Source organism: Dermacentor albipictus, chromosome 8 (genome assembly GCF_038994185.2).
Source record: "Dermacentor albipictus isolate Rhodes 1998 colony chromosome 8, USDA_Dalb.pri_finalv2, whole genome shotgun sequence".
Taxonomy (NCBI): Eukaryota; Metazoa; Arthropoda; class Arachnida; order Ixodida; family Ixodidae; genus Dermacentor; species Dermacentor albipictus.
In genome coordinates this window covers 120447306-120471345 of record NC_091828.1, presented here as the reverse complement: position 1 = coordinate 120471345, position 24040 = coordinate 120447306, and the positions used below count along the sequence as shown (strand labels likewise).

The 24040-nt window shown below is 45.3% G+C and overlaps 1 protein-coding gene across 2 annotated transcripts; it reads left to right on the top strand.

The window, feature by feature from the left end:
- Positions 1-471: 471 nt before the first annotated feature.
- On the top strand, positions 472-8491 carry LOC139049112 (MAPK regulated corepressor interacting protein 2). Of its 2 annotated transcripts, XM_070524332.1 has the most exons (7): positions 480-559; positions 637-707; positions 974-1070; positions 2577-2695; positions 4374-4430; positions 4532-4576; positions 8187-8491. In XM_070524332.1, the coding sequence occupies exons 2-7, from the start codon at positions 653-655 to the stop codon at positions 8255-8257; spliced, it is 444 nt and encodes a 147-aa protein (XP_070380433.1). In that variant the 5' UTR covers positions 480-559; positions 637-652; the 3' UTR covers positions 8258-8491. The 2 variants fall into 2 exon arrangements, with proteins under 2 accessions (XP_070380432.1, XP_070380433.1); XM_070524331.1 differs by having other exon boundaries at positions 472-707.
- Positions 8492-24040: the final 15549 nt, after the last annotated feature.

The following is a 24040-nucleotide window of genomic DNA, read 5'->3' as shown; positions in this document are numbered from 1 at the left end:
CGGCCTGCAAATATGACAAAAAGATATTTAAAAAAAAAGGGACGAAAATAAAAACGCATATTACCACGCACTTTCACTGCCACATTCCGTTTTTCTCGGCAAACGATCGTTCGTTTAAGAATGTAGTTTGATTTCTCGGACCTTCCTGGTTCTGGACACGATAACTCTGTTGCACCAAGAACTAAAAATCGACGCCTAAATAAACGGGGAAGCCCGATGCAAAACGGCAATCGAAGCTGTGACGAAACAGCCAATGAAAACGCGTGTCCAGGCGTGTCCCTGAAGTTCTTGCCATGACGCCACGAATGACGCAAAATTGACGCAAGTGGTCAGACGTTTGAAAAACAAAACCATGATAAAACCGTCAACGGCGTGTAGGATTGACTCGGCGTGATTTCTTCTCGATTGGACTTCCTCCCTTATCAAAGAAAATGCCACGAATGCTATTAAATCCACTCGCAACCTTGTCGTTATTCTTACTGGGCTTCGGTAGATGACGCCACCGACCCGTTCATGAGCGATGTTCTTCAATTGAGGCCGCCGCCGTACGCACTGCACGGTAAACAGCTGGCCGCACGGAGTCCGTGCAGTGGGAAAGGTGGTGGCGACAAATTACCTTTTATTTTTTTTTTAAAGCAACCGATTGGCTCCAATGTATACCGTCTCCAAAGCACCTCATCATGTCTTTTCGAAGTCACGAATAATAGGTAAGTCCTCCGAGGTCCGAGCGAAATGTGTTTGTAAAAACTCTCCGCGGAAGCGTCGCAGTAGAAAAAATCGAGTCTCTCACGTGCGGGCGCACGCACGGACGGCGAGGAACCGAAAAAAAAAAAAGATACGTGTGACCCCACGTGGAATCGGGCAGCGGTCATTCACTCACGGCGCCGCTTAATACGCGTATTATGCCCGATCTCCTGGCTAATCCCTCGCTGTTTCCGTTTATTTTTCCCCCCTGCAATTGCTCTTTTTCCAGGGGCTCCACCGAAATTGGCCAATACCGAAACGGCCGCCAACCGCAAAGCGACCACGACGAACGGATTTTACCATAACGGCGATGCCGAAGAAATCAGGTATGTGCATATACTGAGCCTTTCCGGATCCGAATTAAAATCGCTCCGTTGCAACCGCAAAGAATGTTCGAGCCGATAGCGCGACTCTTCGAAGTTCAAGGCGCGGAGTTCGCGTCCAGTTATAATTCGTCCCCAAGTTGCGCCGCAGTTTCGATCGAATCTCGACACGGTCGATTGACACCGTTTCTTCCCGTCGTAGAAAGGCTATGCGAGGAAGTTGTGTGTGTGCTCGGATCGAGAAAGACCTGCCTCAAATGTGTGTGACGAGCGCTTTCGGGTGAACTCGACCTTGCGAAGCTCGCTAGAGCGAATCGTTTTACATGTTTCATTGCGTGGTGATCCTCTCAGGCTTTTCCCACTGTTAGCGTGAAGAGCAAGTGTGTGAGGAAGTCTTACGTCGGTTGCACTTTGATCGTTGCATCAGTACTTTGAGGCGTTGCTGAATGCTCCCTCGTTGGCGCATCTCGGGCCGTTGCAGCTGCTAGTTAAACGGGAGTTTAAATGCACCGGAATGCGAAATGCTGGATCAGATGGGATGGATACGTTCCACGCACCTGCTCGAGCAAATAACGTACCGACGGCGCCTTTTTTAGGTGCAACGTGCTCGAGACTTGGAACGAAGCCAGAGCCGTGCCTGTGTGGCTTTTAACCCTTCCCATCGACAAAATCCTGCTAGAGGCGCTGTCTGGAAAAAAACTGTGCGCAGACTACTGGCAATGTCGCGCTTGAATCGGGACACTTCGGCATGCGGGAGGCTTCACGGCGCGCTACCTGTACAAGTGTATCGTCTAAAGCTAACCTCCGAGGCAGTTACGGCCTATTTTAAATTATTCTCCTCAAGTCAATGTGAATTAAGTACCTTGATGTTCACAAAGTTTGTGCTAAATTATTCTCCTGAAGTCAATGTGAATTAAGTACCTTGATGTTCACAAAGTTTGTGCTCAAATGCTAAAAAAGAACAAATTAAGTTGGTCTGAAGTGCTCTCAGCTGATGTACTTTCACAGTCAAAAAGTAACTGAAATCCTTGCAGATACAAACTTCAGTGGAAGTTAATTGACGTCACTTTGTGCTAGGCGATGTTAAACAAATCTTTTTTAGCCTCACCTAGCGCAAAGTGATGCCTATAAATGCCACTTCTAAGCTGTCACGTTCTTGGATTATGTTATGTAAGGAACATAAAATAAGCAGAGCAATTCTCACACACATGTCTTTCCAGTCTAAAACATCGTCTCGGTCCAAATCCATGTGAAGATCCATATGCGCAGATCGCATCCAAATCGCATCCAAATTATAACTTCTGTATATATCACCTGACGAAGCAGTCACTGTTATAAGGAACTGCCGCTAAAAGAGGTCCTTTGCAGCCTGACTTTTAACTTAAGTAGACGTAAACATTTAGAACACATGTGAAGTTACGAGTGTAATGATATTACTAGTCGTCAAGAATACTCTTCGCAAATTGGTGCTCATTTCATTCTGCTGAGTGGAAACATTGTTGGCCGCAGGGGACCACGACCAGTTTTCTATCAGGTGAACAGCCGGCGGCTTCATTCGCCGTCGTCTCACCGGCAGCAGGAGCCTTTGACACCGCAACACGAAGAGCTAGCGCAGTACCTCGGCGATTGTGAGTGACTTTTTCACACCTCAACTGCTGCTTGTCTTCAGTCACCCACTGCATTACCAGATGACATGAATGGGGAGAAAGCCAGCCACTTTGAAAACTGGTTGCTTGTTAGTGCAACAAAGTTTAATTGGTTGCACATTACAGTCAACTGTAAAGGCCAAACTACACACACGCTTGCCAGCACTTGAAAGCGCATGCCCATGCATGCGCAGATATCTTTTCCAGACAAATATTGGTGCTCTGGCTGCCTCAAAAAAAATATGAAACAATGTCTACCAAGGCAAAAATAGTGAGCCAAATGTGCGGGCGCTGGCGTATCTCTTGTAGGTTCAAACCGCCATTCCTCGTGAGGCGCAGCGAACACAAGGCGCATGGACGCGAGCTTTCGTACGCTGGCAATAGTACATGTAGTTAGGCCTTTAAAGGGAACTCCTAGCAAGTAATAAACCCCATAAACATCGAGCGATTCTATTTTGAGAAAGAGGAAAATAGCCGATAGGGTGCATTAAGCTGACATCTGTGCATTAACGAATAGCCTGCATGCCTTCGGGATATATTTCAGCTGTAGTGAGTAGCTGAATACAGTGAACCACAGTTCATGACTACAGCATAGCCCTTGATCATGGCCATGCTTCAGACAGGGTCACTACAAACTTGTCCTTCCTTTTCTTTTGAGCTGAGCTCCAAATCGGGCTCACAGTGATTAAGTTGCCTTTTTTTTTTTCTCACATTAAGGTCTAATCACCTCAACCTTTTTCTTGGCTGAACTGTGGTCCGTGGCGTGCTACCTTGACCTGGGGTTCTGGAAGTGTATATTGAGAATGGAGACAGCAGCCAGGGCTCATTTCTGCGTGACACTTTTTCATTTGTAATTGTGAAACCATATGTGTAGAGGGTTGATTCCCACGGCTGTAGAAGCAGTGACTCCCCCCCCCACCCACCCCCACCCTTGCAATGAAGCCTGCGGGAGAACTTTGCTCCGCTGGCTCTCGGTTCCAGGTCCCCTGACCTTGACCATATGCTGCAGAGATGAGGTCGTTCCAAACTTAGCTTTTTGAACTTCTCATGGACCTTCCAGCGGTGCAGTTGTCATTTTTTCTCAATGCATAATCAAACCATCTCTTCTTTCTTGTACCAAGGCAGAACCACAGTTAATTACCATGACTTGTATATGACCTTGGCCATGCTTTGGACATGGTCATTGCAAAATTCTTCTTTTTAAATTCCCATGGCCATCAGCCCTGTTCCTGAATTATTGAATCTTCATAGCCCTCCTGTATGTTTGCAATGCCTGCCCAGTCGCTAAGAAATAGATGGGAGCCAGTGGTCCTCTATAGTATGGTCATGATCCTAGAAACTCTATCCCTCTTGTCGCTTGATCATGGACTACTTTTTCCGTTCATTGTCGCTGCTTCTTTGCTTTCACATAGCATGCGATGAAAGAAAGTTGACATGGCCCTAACCGTGCCACATAAACTGTCTCTAACCAGGAAAGGGTAACCTTCTGTGATCCCCTGTTTTGGCAATACTGTGTAGACAATGAAAAAAATAATACTGTAGTTTGTGGAATGCCATAACTTCTCTTGCTACTGCCGTTGACTGGGCTACCTCAGGTTGATCGATTTAGAGACGCGTGCAGAACAGACTGTGACATACTTCCTTTTTCTTCTTCTCTCAGCCTGGAACACGGTGCGCCGAGAATACGAGCATGCGAATCAGCAGGCGCAAAACTCTGGTAAGCACCTTGCAGTCTGTTCCTGCTTTTTGTGCTGCAGCAGCAGCTGTCAGCGCCTTGTTCACTGCTCGGGCCCTTACGCTCATGCCTCTTTGTTACAGCCCCACAGGTTGTCTACAAGAAAGTGCAGCCGTCTCGAACACCTGGTAAGTCAGTGGATTTTTTTTTCTTCATATGCTTGGTCTCCGAAGTCACTTCTAACTATCTCCTTACTTGTACTGCAAAGTTGATCCAAAAGTTAACCACACTTTTATTGTAGAATTTACTTTAGGCAAGTTTTGGAAAAGGCAAACTGATATTTTTTTTTTTTAAATATTTCATAAATGGTAGTCCAGCTCTTGCAAACACCTTGTCTATCTGTATGCCATTCTGTTTGTGTTCAGACATGACTGGATATGTATATCTGTGAGTGCTATAATGCATAATTCTGTTTTGTGCTGATGGTGTGCAATTTAGATCATTCAAACAAAATATTATATGAACTCCACTGACATTCTATTCCTTTGATTACTAAACACAGTTCCACATCGTGCAAGATTAAAACAACCTGTTCACCCTTATTTCTGGCCATAAAGGGTACATTTGTAAAACAATAACGAAATGTTATTTGAGCATAAGATTGTATAGTAAATAAGTAAGAAGTAACTGGTTTTATAAGGTATTCACTGCTGAAACATTGCTCCAGTATATCAGGAATACTAGTATGGGCAATTATAGACTATATGGAATGCTAGTATGGGCTATACATTAGTATGGACTATACAGAGCCTTGTCCTGTCTTTTGTTCCTTCTTTGTGTGCCGTTACCAATGGCGCTTCATTTTTTGAAAGCTATACATTAAGCTTGACCATTTCGAGGTATCACACTCTGCATAGCGTAAATTACAAGATTAAATCTGTTAACTGCAAGCAGCAGTTATAGACGTCTCTTTTGAATGATGGTTGCACGTGGTTTTCTCTTCCTTTCCCAAGTTATTGTTCCAATCCCACATCATATTCAGCATAGTTATTTCCTGTATACTATAACTACCTTCTCTTCGTAAGAGTATACACAAAATGAATTTCGTAGCACTAATAGTATACCTTTTGCTTGTTCTAGCGTTTTCCGAATCGGGAGGATAATTTACCAATGGAAGTACAAATGGTTTTGCTTTCGTCAAGCAGCTGTAGCATAGCAGTGGAAACTTTAGGTATGCATGCTCAGATGTCCTACATTAGGCGATCTAGCTAGATAGATATCTCGCATTACATTAGAAACCATTAGCCCCACGCAGACAGACATTACACCTAAAACTTCTCTTTCAGGTCTACCATAATCTCACCGGCATTGATAAAAGCATTTATCTCAAACCACCGCATTATGTTTCGACCACAGGACGCCATAGTAAGAGAATATGTAGACACAAGTTCTTCATTAACATGTCTAATCAGTCATTTTTTCCCTTGCACAATTATCTAATGGAATGCATTACCACAGCAAGTAGTTGATGCGTCCGCTTCTTTCACTGCTGTCTAAAGCATGCGGTATTTTTTTTCTTTTCCTGAAAAGTTCACTGATAACTTTTATTGTTATGGCGATTCCTTTGTACTTATTAACTTTAAACTGGTGTTCGTCCCTTCTATTTTCGACATTATAGCTATGCAATTTCCCTACAATAATGACTTTTTGGTACTTTAGCTATTGTTAACAAGTAAGTTTCATTGATCAGTGATTGAGCCAGAGCATGGCAAATGCTCTGGTTCACACCATTTCTTTGCTCATGAGTGCCACCTCAAGTAGAACCTGAGGTCTTTAGGATACTGAATTAACGTTAGCCAACCTTTCTTCTTTTATGACGTCATGTCAACTTCGAGGGCATGTGGAATTGATGACATTTGCTTGCATACACAGAATTGTTACTATGTTACCTATAGCACGTCACTAAAGCCACAAGTCAGCTTGCTCCTTCGTCTGCCAAGTGTCGTTATGAAGATGAATGTGTGGCCTTCCAGCAGTACTTTATTACTGTCAAGTATGTTGTCATGTTTCAAACCTGGAAACAGAGAGCAGTAACTCAACTCGGGTTTATAAAAAAGGCAGTTCTTTTCACTTGTGTTTGTCACGTCATCTACTTGATAGATCGGCAAACTCTGGTGTGCATCATCTGTTGAGCATTGTCCCCGACATAGCACTGGTAATGCCTGGGTAGTGCACTTGTAGTAAGTCATGGCGCAGATTCATGAGACTTCTTCTACATAAGAGCACTTTCTCATTCAGCTGCACCTGTGACCGTCCAGGCGCATACCACTACTGATAGTGATTAATGTAATGGCAAGGTAGTTGCCTATGTGCTGGCCAATTGTAGTGTGCCTAACATGTGAGAAGTTTATGAATACGGACCCTGAATTTAGCTTGAGATGACCTCTTTGAATGCTCCTATTATTTAAAAAAGAAAACAAGCTGATTTTAAGCTCAAACCACTCTGCCTAATCTTCTTTTTACCCTCCGTACAGCTGCTATTGTTCTTGTCTACATGCCATGTGTTAGCGATTGCTGCCATGACGATGGCCTGTCATGGATAGCACCTATGTAAAGGAAGCCTCCCAATCTAGGCCAAGAATCCATAGTGTCAAGTGATCAAATGCATATAATGTTAAGGAAAGTGGCAAGTTCTAGCTGAAGCTTTTTGACTGCTGAACAGCTCCAGTTGTATTCCTTTTATACATTGTGATATCAACTGCTCTGATAGCGCGACAGTCTGTGTGGAGATAGCCAATCATGCACTTCACTAGAGTAAGAAACGATAATGAATATGATGAACCCAGAATCTAGCATCAAGTGATCGCTCTGAATGCACATTAAGTTGGGAAAACTGGCGAACTTTACTTGAGCTGATCCACTATGGGTTTGTTTGAGGTCACTGAGCAGCTTCACTATGTTTGTCTCATACCGTGTGGCTTGCCCTGTGTGCTGAACTCTGTTTTTTTACTTGCCTGGAGAAGGGAAACTGTCACACAAGTTTTAATGCCAAACAAAATTGAGCTTAATACTGGGCAAGTTGCCAATGGCTTATGGTTAAAGGACACAAAAGAGAAACGCTACCTTCTGTTCAGGCTGATAAATTATTCTTTCAAAACACTATGCACACAGCTGTTCGTGCGAGTTTCTCCTGTATGTGGGAAGGTGCCGGGGGTGATGGGTGTCTAAGAGCAAGCTGAGGGCGCTGTTGTGACTTCGTACACACCGTGTTCCCACGAGCCCAGTGTTGGAGGTCGTGCATTCTGTTTCGGAGACACGGTGAAGCAAGCAGCTGCACGAAACATTTTCTGCCGGCGCTCCTCATCCCTCCATAGCATTGTGAAAGCGAGTGCTTGTGGGCGTCAAGTGAGATCTGTTCGTGTTTGGAAAGAACGAGCAATGGGGGGGAGAGGGTTTTTGTAGCCTCCTACGACTCTGACATCAGAGAGTTGGCTTAGGAAAGCTAGCTGCATGAGATTATGCTCGTTCCTGGGAACGTATTCTCGGACCAACGCTTTCGGCGATTATTACTTTCAGTGCGCTCTTATTGGCTAGTTGAGCACTGCATCAGGCGAAGGCGATAGTGTCGCCAAAAGTGGTCGACGGAGAATACGTCCCCTGGGTTCTTTTCTTCCCATATGGTTTTTAACCATGAAAAGAAATTGACCTTACTTTATGTACTGTCTTCCAAACCTTGGCAAAAAAGACAACTTGCCTAAGCAACCTTACTAATAATATTCTTGCGCATTCATCCTGCAGACTTCGAGCCATGCAATTTTGAAAGGATCTGGGCGGAACACCACTACTGGAGCATCATGCAGTCCACCTGATGGCACAACACCCTGCTGTCCGCTGCCTACCGGCTACCCCGAATTTTCTTTTTCTTTTTTTTCGGGGACAGTTGCACACCATGCCACCAGTGTCGGCCGCACGGCCCCTTTCAGCAGCAGCCTCATGCCACGCTTGTGAGTCTGGTCATACACCAGTCGTGCGCGCACGTCCGTGGCAGCTCTGTGTAATATACATTAGGTATAAATAAATTGTTACAGCGGAATTTCTAGGAACTTTGCCTTTCGATGTCTGTCATTGGATGTTTTTCCTTCTTTCCTGTTTTCTTTTTTCTCTTTCTTTTTAGGTTTTGTGTGGTAAGTATGCCTTGTTCCACTCGAAATTAGTTCAAGCTTCATTAGTGCAAGTAGGATTTCTGTCTGCAGTGATGATGAAATTTAGGTAGGAAAGCATAACGGTTTCTAAGAGGATATGTATGCACGTGTGCGTGCACTCTACCCTGAATAGACAACACTGAAGTAAAATTTGCACCGTTTGGGGTTTATCTTGATCCCAAACTATAATCATCATCTAATCTTGCAAGTGTTTCCTTTTGACGCTGTGCGCCGAGCACTTCTGGGTCACAATTGGCGTGCCATTGTATTCTCGACAAGTAGAGAGCGCAGAGTTACCAAGAAAGGAAATGTAAGTAAAACAAATGACGTTTACTGTTTGGAGACAACGTATTCCCCAAAGAGTGCAAATTTTTTTGTACAGTAATTCTAGCCAGGAGATGAGTTGGGGGGGTGGGGCAAAGAGCCGCTCTGGGTTGGCGGACTTTTGGGGTGTTTAACACTCCCAACCCACTAGTCGGCGTGCGCAAAACTCTGCAGTAAAAGTACGGAACCCTTGCCAATTTCGGATCTTCCTTATCACGGTGCTGATGATGATATGAGTGACCTGTTTGAAGCGATCCGGGATTATGGCATGCGCCACCAAGCTAGTTTTTTGAAACTTTCCGGTCTATCTTAAATCTTAAATGCCGCATATGCAAGTACCCAAGTAACCACGGATATCCGGGCGACGTCCGACGGACGTCCTTTCTGGATATTCGGGATGTCCGTGGGATATCCATGAATGTCCGACGTACGTCCGAGGGACGTCCCTGGGAAATCCAAAGGTAATCGCTTTGGCATCCGTAGCACGTCCGACGCGGACATCCAGCATGGACATTCAGGGGACGTTCAGGATATATATATATATATATATATATATATATATATATATATATATATATATATATATATGTGTGTGTGTGTGTGTGTGTGTGTGTGTGTGTGTGTGTGTGTGTGTGTGTGTGTGTGTGTGTGTGTGTGTGTGTGTCTTCCCGGGGATATTCCAGATATACACATGCCTTGAAGCGACAATAGTGGCCGGGACACATTCAAGCACCGGACCATTATATATATTACATTGGTCTAATGCTTGAATGCATTCTTGTTTTAAATAAACGAGAAATGAACTTACACCAACTTCCAAATACAATTAAACGTTTATTGTCACCTTATACATATACATAAAAAGACCAATAAGCAGATATATGCGTACTGTTCAAAGAACAAATAAATACACGGATAAAGAAGAAAACTTGCAATTTCAATAGCACAACAACAAGGTAGAGAACAGCAGAACAAAAATACTTATTGCCCACCCTGCTTTGACATTTGAGTTTGCAGCATGGAATAAAAAGAAAGAGCAAAAACACATCAATTAGCATTATTAAGCAGCGAAAGCAACAGAAATGACATGAAGGAATTAATCTTGACTACATCACTTCACTAGCACTCTGCGACACGGGCACTAAAAATGACATTAACTGGCTAATGCCTTAAACTTTAATGTCATTCGCGGGGTGCCACACGGACATGCTTAATGGTATTGCAGCTTAAATGTTATTCGCGACGTAGTGCGTTCTCGTAAGTCAACTTGCCGTCAAATGCGTACTCTCGTTCCCAATGTCTCCACATTCTGACGTGGCTAAACGAACTGTTAGTGAAGAACAATCAATATATTCTTCACTTTCTTTAAACAATAGCTCTTTCTCGTGGCGTAGTGCGTTCTTACAATTATTAAAACTCACTTGGCCATCGAATGCGTACTCTCGTTTACAATGTCCCCGCCGTGGCCGTAGTGACCATATTCTCACGATATTAAACAAACTTGTAGATAAAAACAACTAATATATTCTTCACTTTTTTAAAAGGAGCTTTTTATTTTCGTAGAGATCAGCAGGCGATCTTGCCGCTACTGACGGCTACAGCTCTGATCATGAGCGCATTAGCCAGGAGAAGCTGTTTGCCAGGAGAATCAAAGGGCGCCGATGAAGAGTCCGCGGTAGGTAAAGCAAACGTAGACTCCGGGGTCCTGCTTACCAGAAAAGCCGCATTGACTTGTGCGTACACCTCTCCTAAGGGATCCTGTTCCGTTCTCACAGCGAAGTGAACCATCCGAAGCGTCACGTAGAGTATATCCATCAGGGAAGCAAGGCACATTGTCCTTAGTGCGCGTAGTGTCACAACCACCGTCCTGAACTTCCGATGTCGCCTCGGTGCAGCGACCAGCATCACAAGGCGTGCAAATGTTTGCAGGGACAGCCCGAACGCACATGTTAATGCATGCGTGCGGGGTATGCGCGCCACTGCACAGTTCTAGAGTTGCGAATTCTCGAGCTGTTGACTGCTGGCTGCCGGTACGAGATCCGAAGTCCTCGAATATCGTCTTTGTTTCCAGCGACGCTCTTTTTCGCGCGTGCGGCTTCTCCCACAGTCTAGGCATCCTGGCACCTGTGAAGAAAACACATTTCAATACCCAAACGAATTAAAAAAGAAATCGATGTAGCTGTCATACCTTGGTAGCTGAGTAGGAGACTTCGGCAGGCACGGAAGGTGACAAACGCTGCTCCGCTGCCCTTAAAACGATCGCAGAATGAAAAATGGCGTGGCGACGATGGCTAGAGCTTGGATTGGATTGGATGACTGCAGCGTTCTGCTTTGCCAAGGTTGTAACACTTCCACGTGCATCTACGCAAACATAAATAATAGGTTTTTAAAATATTCTATTATTACACAGTGAAATATTTACTTATTCTGGGAATATTCGGTATCTGATTTTCGAGTTTTTAGTTTCTGCTAAAGCTGTCGGCGCCAGAAAAACATAGCCTTTGAGATTACTGTCAATGCATGGCGGCTCTGACGCATTATAGCTTTCGTAATCGCTTTCAACGCACGCAGCCACCAAAAGCGTAGCCTTTGAGATTTGTTTTTGTTACCTATAATGATATTATTGTATGCACAATTGAACACTGCAGACAACTTCCTGTTTTAAGAAACCAGCCAAAAACAGGCGCACACAGGAAACACGAGAAGACAGGAAAGAGGCTGGAAGAGGCCTGTCTTGTGTATGTTTCCTGTGTCCGTCTTTTTTTTTGCTGTTTTTTTCTTAATACAATGCACCAACTAGCCCAACAACGTGTTTTACTTCCTGTTTCAATGATAAACCTGAACCTACATGTTCGGAGGTCAGGACCAAAACTCTATGATCAGGAACTTTTCATAATGAGGGATAACTTGAGTGCTTGGCTCTAGGTCGAATAAGTGGCTACAAATGGGCGCTTATATATTCTACTAGTCATCCACAAGCATTTTTTTAAAGCAAACTACAAATTGTTTGTATGACCCACCGATAGAATAAAAAAATCGTATTTTAATACTGCGATGTTAAAGTGGGCAGAATTGATATCAAGTTGGAAATATATTTATTTTGCTTTGAAAAAAGAATGAACTGTGTCCGATAGAGAACAAAAATAAACAAATATAATATGAACAAACTAAAATTTCCGGCAATATATTTATGCTAGTTTATATATAACTCACTAGTGTATATCCTGGGCATGCCTATTTATGGACAGCCAGCGGACGTTCAAAATGGGATGTCCCATGGACATCCCGGTGGGATGTCCTTCGGACATCCAAACAGGATATGGACTTCTCCTGTACGTCCCACGGACGTCCGTGTTGGATATCCGGATGGATGGACGTTGGGACTTATGGTGGACGTCCCACGGATATCCGTGGTTACTTGGGTAGTATTTGTACAGCGCATGCACCTGACCCTAGGGGAGAAGACATGAATTGTTTTGGAAGGACGAGATCTCTGATGTATAGGTAAGTGTGCAGTGCCCTGTCCAGAGAGAGAAAGGTTTAGCTATGCGAAATGCAGAGAGGTCGGCCTGAGGTACATTCCTCTAGCCAGCTACTCTGCGTAGGGGGAAGAGGTAAGAAAAAGGTGCATAATGGGTGACGATGATGAGGAAAGATGTAAAGTATATAGTGAGCTGTTTGGACAACTTAAAGCCTACAGTCCAGGCCCGTGTTTTTTAGAAAATTAAGTAAGGCCTGGATAGCTTTCAAACGATTTTAACGTTTGACCAAGGGCCTAAAATAACGTACTCTGACAGAGGTGGGCTGCCGAGGCATGTAAGGACATTATTGAACTTCTGACGCCCGGTCCAATCTTGCAGGCCACGATGCAAGTGTGAAAATGAGTGAAGGTTCAGTATCTAATCTGCCGAATAATATAAAAAAATGCAGTAGCTACTATAGGTTTTCGTCAGACATACTGCAAGGAAAGTCGCAGCATTTATTGTACGCAATTACCTGTGTGATATCCGCCAACAGAGACTGGTCGCGTCGGCTGGAACACAAATTGCAACTGTCCTCGCTTATGTACAAGTGTGAGCACGAGTGTGAGGCATAATGATATTCAAGTGACAAGACAATGGATAAGCAAGAGTGACATTGAGTTTCATTTCTGGACATGCGGCTTCATGCCAGTGAACTTGGCCAAACCGACGCTAGAATGGTGACACTGTAGTGAATAGGGAGTTTTATTTAGAGTGGGGTACCCAAGCTACACCCAAGCGTTGATGGACAGGAACTCCATTGTCGGCCCTCTGCACTCTTTCGTGCTTGTTCTGCGTTCTTGGCGGTTTGCATCCCCCAACGCTTGGGTGTCGCAATCTTAGCCCTGATGGTAAATTACCCTCTCTTTGAACCTCTTGTGACTGATGATCAAGAGGATTTACTTGTGACGAGCCTGCAGTACCAATCTATGTGACGGCAATCGTGTCCACTGCAACAATGTGGATATATCCTTGGGATATGCTAAATACGTCCAGCGAATGTTCCTCGCACAGTCGGTTGGCTGCACTTTACCCCTGTCTTGCAGGCACATCCTTCGCACATGAGGAACGTCGGGGGGACCCTGCTGGATACACATTTCATGGGCGTGTCAGAGTCTTTTGCAAGATCTTTGGTGTAATGAGTATTATGTTCGTAGCAGACGCTTTGGGACAGATGCAGCATCTTGCACTCGTATGTCACAGGCAAAGTACACACATGCAGCAAGATCGGATATATCACACAGACCGCGGAAGTGAGTTGCTTTTTTTTTTCCTTTTCTTTTTCTAGGCCTCCTGCCAGGCACAAATAGCAAACTGAAATAAGTGACATTTTTAACATGAATTGTGTACAAAAATAGAAGTACAACGTTCATATAAGCTGCAAGCATTATGGCTTTGGATTATAATTTGGACATATCAGAAAACGTTTCTCTCATGAGGAAACTGAAAGTGAAAGACTCTGGTGGAGTAACCATTCACGTGTAGGCCGGAAGAAGTCCATATGCATATTTGTGACGCGCCCTTGGTACAGGTACCCAAACAAAAAGTAATTGTATAAGCTCCCTAAAGGGAGCCTATGCAGTAATTACCCGACAGTGGACGTCCGATGGATTTCCCATTTGTCTCTGAAGTGGCGCTACACAGATATTGGAACCTGATTTGAAATCGGATGTCTCGGAGAAGAAGTGTACTCACGGGAAAGATATACGAGAAGAGCCCAACACTGCGAGCGTCGAGTGTCTGCTTGTTCTCTTGAGGGTGTCGCTATCTTTGCTGCTTATCAGCCTGCAGCACTATCAGCCGCTCAGCAGAGGTGAGTAAACCACACACTGCGGTTACAAATAAAAGTATAAACTGTGCCCTCTCGAGAAAATCGTATAGGACGATACAGGGGGTAACACTGCAGCCTGAGTTGAAATTATTTAACGCACGGGCTACAATTCACTCCAAGTTGATCGAGCGCAGGGTCTCCTGTGCTTAGATAGCCGAGACTGAAAGCGAGTATATTTTAGATCACTCTACTTATAAAAGCAGTGCACGCCATGGCATTGATGTGCCCTAAGCAACCCGATAATGTGCGTCGAACCCACAAACTCACCCGTGCATGCACAGAATGAGTTAAATCTGTCCAGTAACTTGCAAGCCATTGAAGATCTGAGGCTGTATTATTTTAGGACTCTTTTGGTCCGGGTCTATTCATTTCTCTCTCACCCATCGAACCGAATGGCTCATACCAGCAATAACAAATGCGCGGCGTTATGTCCGTCAGCGACAGACGACTAAAAAGGATGAAAGGTAAAACATTCCTTACATAATAGAATATCTGGTCTTCTTTCTAAATGGTTGGCGTACCTTAATTTGCTCTTTTATTTAATGAAAGAAATGCACTTTCTGTATGCCGATGTGTTTACGTCGCGCGACTGGATCTATGGTGTCCACGCCAATTACTCTGTAATTCGCGATATAAAAAAATCACGCGCCGGTTACGAGTGGGTAGCACCAATGGTCGAACGCTAACTATAGCTGTGGTGCGAGCTTGGCGCTTTCGCCTCCAATCTCGAGCTCGCCGAATTGCTTGAGGGTCTGAAGATCCTGTCTCGATCCTCCATGACATTTCAGTGTCGCGATGCGGCGGTTAACGCTCGCGCCGCCACCGACTTGCGAAGGGAAAAGGCGTGGCGTGATCACGCCTCTGCGAAGCTTCCGCGATACTGCGAGAACGCGATCGGTGGGTTCCACCGCCCGTGACGCGTTATATATTGACACGCGGAGGGCAACACCATCTGGTGCTGTTGCAGGGAACCGAGCTTTCCGTCACGTGACCGAACTCTCCCCTCTCGTTGGTGGAAGCACGTACTCGCACGCACATACAACGATCTTGGCACGGAGCCAATGTCTGTCGCGGACAAGTATGGCAGCTGCTGTGTCGCGAAACGTGCTAAGAAAAGCTAACGCTTTAAAACAAGTATAAACGTAAAGTTCAATATGATTCTGAGGGTTGCAGTTACATGGTGCATCAAGAATGCTATCGCACTATCAATTGGCGGCGAGGAGTTACGGAGTCGCCATCTATCGGAAGCGCCTCGCTGGCGTAGTACGAGGGATCACGTGGCGCGCTCCTCATAGGTTTTGCTGTCAGCGCTCACTGAAAACACCACGCGCGAGCTCTCCCGGACATTTCTGTAAGTACTTTCGAAACGAGAGAAGTTTTTTACTGTCTAAATAATAATCTTGGGCAAACTGAAAGCACACAATTGTTTACAGACGCTATCTCTTTACCGAATACGTACAGTGAACGCCACTGCGCGCGGTCGCCGCGATGAAGTCTCCCGAACCAGCTTCTTGCGTGAAAGGTAGGTAAACGCTCAGAGCAAACTATGTGAAATATGTTCTTATAGTGTTTGTATAACTAAATGGAGCCGACGGTAATAGAACGAAGCCTCAATGCAGCGGTCGCGCAGATTCGCAGCGACCGACTGCGCGTCTGCATGCTTGTCCGCATACTGTTTCGCTTTCTCCACGCGCGCGTTTTCGCACCGTGCCATGAGCTTTAGGCCGCAGAATATGAGCATTTGACAGCATACAAGCAACCATTGTTGCGTGGGCGCTATCAGAGCTGTTCAAAAATAATTTCATTGTAGAGACTTCGACGCCTACAGGGACTGTGATGTGCCGTCGCGACGATTCCATATTTTTTTTCTTCTACATTTGAACTTTCAATATTATTTCTCGGGTTGCGTCGCACTGTACGTTTATCGGTGTTCTCAGCGTGCAATTTCCCGCTGCTCCTTTTTTGTAATCCAGTGCATTAATTCATAACATAAACATGACCATATGCCATGCTTTCTTTAAATGTGCTTCTTACCGCTGCCTTTCCACTCCACTGAACTTGCCAGTATCTATAGCATCGACAAGTTCATAGACCAAACCGTCATGACATTAGTCGGGCAGCGGACTGGGGCGAGCGTCTCAGTGCGCGTTTTCAGAACATCGCAGACCGGGCGCCGTAGCAGAAATCTTCCTCGCGTCTGTGCTTGCTGCATACCCGAGTTGTAGCCGGTGACTGTTTGCCGGTTTTATGTTTCGTGAGCCAAACTTCACGCAGCTTCTTGTCCTGCGGCTACGTGTGAATAAGGCTGACACCGGCCTCCGTTACGTGCGTCCGGCCCTGCGGCACCGAGCAGTAGCCTACCATGTTGCGCGCCTTCAAAGGCAGCCACTACCTATTGTAGTGCTTTCAAGCGTTGTAAAGGAGACACTCGAAGGGGGAAAATTTCGCCACTAAATGAGGACCGCAGCGTACGAGGGAATTTAAACTCGTTTTCAGCTCGCTTCGGCGCTCCCGAAGCAGCCGACGCGGCCGCTATGTACACGTGATCCCTCCCTGCACGTCACGCCGACGGTGGCGCCAGCTTTTCCAGTGGTGGAGCTCGAGGCCATAGAGCTGACAGAGTTCGGGACAAGATTTATCGTCTTTCTTCGCGCGGGAATTGGCACCGGTGACGTACGTTCCCTGCATGCCCCAGATTTTTGTCCACCAAAAGGTCATCTGCACGAAGGTCACTTCGGGGAATTCCGACCTGCGGGTTTGTCGGTCCACGTAACGTATACATTTTCAATTCTTAATTTCGTTGGTTTGTTGGGAAATTGTTTAGTATCTGCGGATAAAACAAAGGTCAGATTTTCCTTCTTTGCCGATACGCAATTAACTATAATGCGAGTAGACGTCCTTTAATACCCGTGACGTCACAGAGAGCTGGTGCGTGAACTTTGCGGTGGCGTCGCTAACCTGCACTCCGTTTCTGCGTCTTTTTCGGCCTTAGCAAAGCTCCTCTCGCGTAGGAATGGCCGCTTTGCTATAGCACAAGCGTAACGTACTAGCATTTGAACACGTTTGAGCGCGATATAAAGAAAGTGCTCCCATTTAGGGAGCATGTAAACTGAGTATATTCTAACTCAAGCGTAAATTGATGGAGCAGCTTTTGAGTTTATATTGCGCTTGCGGTGGCGTGGGTTCCCGAAATCAGACGTGGCACTAAGTATAGACAGCAGTACCACAGAAGCAAAGATCCTGGGAGCCTGGCCTCACAGTTCATTAGCTCATTAAGCAGTTCGAGCGCTTAATTCACTACCTGAAGGCAACAGACTTGAATGCCCGACTATAGACATCCTGCACCTAACTTAGTGCTCGTGAAAGTGCGGTATAGACTCATGTTTTATCTCTCTCTCTTTCACTCCCCATTCCCCTCCCCACGCGTAGGGTAGCAAACTGGACTCAGTCTGGTTAACCTCCCTGCCTTCCCTTCTTCCCTTCTATCCATCGCTCTCACCACAGACAGCCGAGGTTTAATCCACTTCTGGGGAAGCCAGGCTAAGGGTACTTATGAAAGTCAGCTGGGGGGTGGGGCGAACCCCCCCCCCCCCCTCGCAGGCAGGTCTACTGTACGACTGCGGCACCCATTCGACAAGCGCTGGAGGTGATTTATATCACCAGCATTGCCTTGCGCGGGTCAATTCTAACGCATATTTTTCGATTACTAATTTGTTCGCGATTAATCGGTTGATGTAATATGAGTGAAAACAGGTAAGCAGGTATTGCCGTACAGCTGGTGCCATTTCCCCGAAGCACTGCACATGACGGTCACCACCGTCGTTCGACTAAAATTATTGGCACAGCTGGCATACTGTTTCATGAGGCACCTGAGCGTGAAGCTACCTGCTCGTGAATTAGTCAAGGTTCATCCTGGTTTCTTTAGGTTAACAGTCATATTTTATCCGTTTAGTTGTGCATTAGTCTTTCTTTTTGTCAATTTCTAAAATTTTTTTAGTTGAGCATGGTCAGTTTTCTAAGCGCCGAAGTTGCTGGCATGCATCGGAAAAGGTGAGGGGATAGTTGCGTTCATAGAGCATATGAAACCGTTAGTAGAGCAATCAGCACCACAAATAGAGCGCGCGAAAACAGATTCTTCGTAGATTTTCTACGCACGCTCAAGTTCGACGGTTCAAATCTGGCGCCACGTCGACAGCATGTCGCGACTTGCAGCCCTCAAAGGGGACGCGCAATTCAAAAATGAACATAAAAAGCAAGTAAACAAAAGTCAAATGTTTGCTGCGCAAAAAAAAAAAAACATAGGTGTGCATTAAAGTTTTTTTAGAGGAAAAATACGTAAGCGGAAGAAAAGATTAGACAGCTGCGTTGAAGCGCAGCACCGGTGGCGCCACATGCAACAGTCCCGCTTCGCGCTCTTTTTTGGCCATTTTGAAACTTCAGGCAGCGGTGGCGGCGGTCTGTTCTTGCTTTCGTTTGCTTAAATTGAGGAGTTTTCAAGCGGAGAACCTCGGAACGTGTTTGCAAGAATGGCAGCCACAACACCGCTTTCTCTAGGCTCGGTGAGTGATTTTATAATGCGATTGAAGGGTGCCTAATTTGCTGGAAACCATGTTGCACGATGTGAACGGCACAAACGTCAGTTAACGTTTCGGATGGTCGCGTTCTTTCAGTTATTGAGGGAGCCTGTTTCAGATCGCAAGTCTTTTTAGGCTTCTTAGCAGCATTCTTTTTTCCTTTTGCCTCTTTGCAACTTGAATATGGTAATGCCTTTCAGGCTACGATGGGAGCTGTGTAATTCCGTTACCGACTCGATATGCGGGTGCGATACTACATTCATCACTGTGCGCTGCATTAAAACATGATCTCGCAAATAACAACACTCGCAGACTGCGACTACAGACGAAGAAAAATAAGCGAAAACACAAAAATGTGGCACGAAAGTCTCCTCCACACCGTTCACTGACCATCCGAGTCGGGAAAAATACTACTAATGGCCCCACATTTAGCTCATGGAAGTGTGTCCACTCCATTGTGAGGCATGAAGGCAATGCAAATAATACCAACCGCAGGCAGCTAAGAAGTGCGATCGCCGAAGGTAATGGCCTCCTGCAGCTGAGACCTCTCTTGTACAATGATGACAGTCAAGAGCAGAAGTTTATGATGATGTTTCAAGGGAAGCCACAAGGGAGTAAAGCAAAGTCATCAGCAGCTCATAAGCATACATATGTAACATTTCGTTAAAATTGAACTTATAAGGTGGTTCAGAAATTTGACGGGCACTGCATGGTGTTTTGATTGTAAGAAAATTATCGCCTTTACACATTAGCTGAATGAAACAATCTCAGGATTAACTCGGGAAAATTCCGCAGTGGGCTAGTCGGTTGGACATACTTGACACTTACGCTGAGCGACGAAGGAACAGACTCCGCCAACATCGTTACAACTGCATCCTGATGCAAGCACCAGGGCACCTAGCCACTCATTGCGCTTCATGCAAGTGCAAGGCCATCTTCCACAAGACGGCGATTCTTCTGAAAAGTAGGCACCAAAGAAAAAGAAGTCGTGGAAACATACAACATCAAGATGGACGTTTGGGGCCACTTCACTGGGGTCCAGCCACAGGGATGCTTTTCTTGCATTTTACAATCTTATTAGAGAGACAAAAAGAGTACCTTGCTGAATTTCTAAAATTATCAATAATTTCTATTATTTCATTTATTTACGTTTACTTATTTTATTAAAATTCTTAACAATATTTTCATTACACGTCTAAATTACAGTTCTATAGTCCCACGCTCCAACAGTGGCGTAGCAATAGGGGGAGCCGGGGGGGCGTGGGCCCCGGGTGCAAGGGGCCTGTGGAGGGGGGGAGGTTGTCATATACGTCTGAAGACACCCCTCTTTCCGCCGGCTACACCCGGGGGGGGGGGGAGGGGGCAGGGGTGACAGAAGACCTATGGGCCCCGGGTGCCAGACGACCTAGCTACGCCACTGCGCTCCACTATTTAAATCTAGTTTGGCTTTACTTCTAAGCATAAGAAAAACCGCCTGCTTGGCCAATCCTCCATAGTGGTTATGCGCCACTGTCTGGGATACAAGGCAAGACAAGAATCACAGGGCTCACAATAAAGAAATTAGCATAATCACTGACGATAGAGGGCGTAGGTAGACTGGGCAGTGCACCCCTGCGCATGCGTGTGGGCTATATGTACGCTTCGTTTGCGGAAAAATAAACAAGTTGATAGTTTGCGCTAAGGTGTCGTGTGTTGTTTTCTCGCTCAAGTGCTGCCCCTTCGTCGCTCTGCGCAACAGTGCTAAGTACTCAGTGTAAAGAAATTTGGAACTGAGTGACTCTTTTCAATGTTCCCTGCGTGAACTGTATAAAGCCTGTTCGCAAATTATGGTGAAAATTAAATTACTTTTGCGTGTGCTGTTTTGGTTGAATGCGTATAAATGATTTTTTTTAATTGTTTAGTAAGATACCTTAACCGTCAGTTCATCATCATCATAAAACTTTATTGTAAAACTGAGGAGTTTGGAGCACGCAGGCTCCTGGGCCCCCGCACGACCCCACTTCACTCAAGCGTTTATGTTGCTTCGCTCCATAACGCTGGCAGCCCGATCAGTAGCCATGGTCTGCACGACCGGGTCTCCAGAGCGCAGCAGGGTCTCCCAGTCCTCCCAGGTATTCAGGTGCTCGAGGCCCCGCGGGGGAGGATCCGCCGGGCAATGAGAAAGGAGGTGGAGAGCAGAAGCGCGAGGTTCGGGACAGAGATTACAGGCTGATGTGAGGAAAAGTGGGTGATAGTGAGAAAGAGTCAGAGGAGATGGGAGAGTGTGCGTTTGTAATCGGCGCCAAAGGGTTGCTTGTCGATTGCTAAGGGATTTGTGCGGTGCGGGGTACAGCTGACGCGCCGCCTTGGAGGCATTCGTCAGCTCGTTGAAAGTGTGCACGCGCTCCTTCGTGAATCCCGGATCGGAGGCCGCAAGAGCCCGGTTTAAAGAACCTCGGGCTAAGAGGTTGGCGGCCTCGTTACCGGGATTCCCGCAGTGCGCGGGCACCCAAATCAGCTCCACATGACGGGGCGGGGGTGCGATGTTTCTGCGCTGCACTATCCCATGTGATATCCCACTATCCCATGTGTCCCACAGACGGCTGTGTTAATTGCAGTGTCGTCACGTAAGCGAGACTGCATTGACATTGCGTTGACTTCACTACATTGTCACTGCATTGACTTCGTTACATTGACACTGCATTGACACCACATTGACATTACATTGACTTCACTAGTGGGAAGTCAATGCAGTCTTTTTCATTTTTTTTTGTTCCGAGCATACGAATCTTTTTTTTTTTTTTCGGAGCACCTGTAAGAGTCGTCATTTGGAGGTCATATTCTGTGGGAGCCATCAGTGTTCATATGGCATTCTACCTTTTTCGCTGCAAGAGAGAAACCTTGCATATAGCCATTCATAGTTGTCATTGAATGTGACCTTGAAGCAATGTAGCGTTAATTTAATGTGCCAATGTGCCTCGCTTTTAAGTACGCGTTCTGAGGCATCCTGATCTCGCTTCGAAAAGGTAAAGAGCTTCCCTTTGAGTTATCATGAATTCTTTCTTTCCTGATTTCGTTGTTTCCTCTTAGGTAGTTACTCACAGCTGGTTTCTTTTCCAATTGCCGCTACCCGTGAGATTGTCTCAGCCTCTCTGACTTGACGTATCATTTTTTTTTCCGTGTTACTTTACCGGTCGCATACTTTCTGGTAAGATTTCTAGTTCTTTTCCTCCACTGTGAGTCAATGTTTTTTCCTGTACAAATATCTGAACACTCTCGCAACCCACTTACTTTCTTCCATATTCCTCAGTCGTTCTTCAATATCAATTTTGCTCTTAGCTTCCCTCACTTCAAAACTTGTTCAGCCCGTATCACCCTGCACAGCTTCATTTGTAGTCTTCCCGTGAGCGCCCAATGCGAGGCGTCCCACTGATCTTTGGTTCCCATCGAGTCCTGATTGTACCCCTGACTTCAAGCAAACCGCATTTCCAAATGTCCTCATTTTACACCTTTCCAACCCGGTGTAACCATTACACCTTTCCACATACCCGGAACACCTCATACCTATTGTATCCCCATATCGCTCTGTGTTTCACTATGGCCGAATTTCTCTTCCACATTTGCTGTTGTTGTTTCCTGTGTTTCCATATAGATATTACCTTCGTTTATCTGTACACCAAGGTATTTTTATTCTTTCATGCGAGTCCCGAGGTATTTTCCGACCCTGTATTGACACTGTCTGTTCACTGTTTGCACCGAATACCACGGCACCTGATTTCTTTAGCGCAAAATTTCAATACCACGTTCTCACATTCCTGTCCGGGCGTTGCATATCACGTTGGTTGTTACCTAGCAACACGATGCCGTCCGCATAAAACAAACACGGAAGCTGCTGCTCCACTATAGTACCGGCCTGTTTGAGATATTAAACCCGATATTGATTCCCTGTAGCTCCATTCCCATCCTTACCATGTACTCTATAAACAGCAGCGGGGATAAAGGGCACCCCTGTCTCAGTCACTTGTTGGTATCAAATTTCTCCACCTCTCCTCATCCCTTCCCATTCAGCGCAATCTGTATTTTCTAGGTAAATCTCCCTCAAAAGCTGCATACAGTCGTTGCCTTCCCCTTCCAGAATATCCCACAAAATGTTGCGGTCTACGTTATCACACGCTCCGGCAATGTCTTAAAAAAAAAAAAAAACCCAAACATATAACGGTCTCTTTTCTTGCAGCATTGCCATTTGTTGGGCGTGTTGGTAAACTGAAAGCATATTATAGGTAAACTGAAAGGATGAAATTATGGTAAACTGAAACTGAAAAAACAGTAAACTGAAAGCATAATATGCTGGAAGCATATTATAGGACGGAAAGGAGACGTCTGTTGTCGTCTCGCTTCCGTCCTTGCTTGCTGGCGCTAAATATGTTTTCTCTTTCCTTCTCTGGATATTTCAATATCAAGCTTTACTGCTCACACAACGCCACCTAGAAGGAATTGGTAAACGCACCAACTAGCCCAGCAAAATGCCAGCAAAGCATTTTTCTCGACTTTTCATCTATCCAAACACATGTGGAACACAAATGCTCTTACCAGACAACCGCTGTACCAAATTCAATGAAATTTGCTGCATTTGAGAAAAAAAGTTGCATTCCTCCGGGAGCACAAAAGCGGAATTTTGATTTGGGGCCACAAATATTTTTTTATAAACGTTGATGAAAAGCGGTGAGCTTGAAAACAACTGAAGCTCAATCTTTACAAATCCGCAACTACGCACTGAGAACAGATATATCGGTTCTATAAACAGCATCTGATTAGAGCACGTAAAGCGCACAAATGCAAATGTATAAGTTAGCAAGCTTACGCAAATCTGGTACAATGTTTGCGACGGTTTTGCGAAAGTCTTGCGCACAAATTAGTGGTACACGTTTTGGAACGGTGCGTGATCGATACATCAATTTCGTTTGTTCACTGTAAATGTACAAATAATTGCAGCTCACATAATTGTGAGATCGATTTTTATTGCTATGTTGAAAAGTCAGAAAGTTTATTATTGTTCACTTTGTTTTTTCAGTTTTCAAGAATTTTTTTTTTTGACAACATTGAAGGCCTAGAAAAAAATATGCTCCCTACAGTCGGTATAGATGTAAACGTTTACTTTTAAGTGGAACAAACCCCACTAATATTCGTACAGTGGTTGCCGACCAAGATGACTTCTCCGTTT

Coding starts and splice junctions, on each gene's coding strand:
- LOC139049112 (XM_070524331.1), top strand. CDS start 653: ATGTATACCGTCTCCAAAGCACCTCATCATGTCTTTTCGAAGTCACGA. Junction 708..973: donor TTCGAAGTCACGAATAATAG/GTAAGTCCTCCG, acceptor CTCTTTTTCCAG/GGGCTCCACCGAAATTGGCC. Junction 2,696..4,373: donor AGCGCAGTACCTCGGCGATT/GTGAGTGACTTT, acceptor TTCTTCTCTCAG/CCTGGAACACGGTGCGCCGA.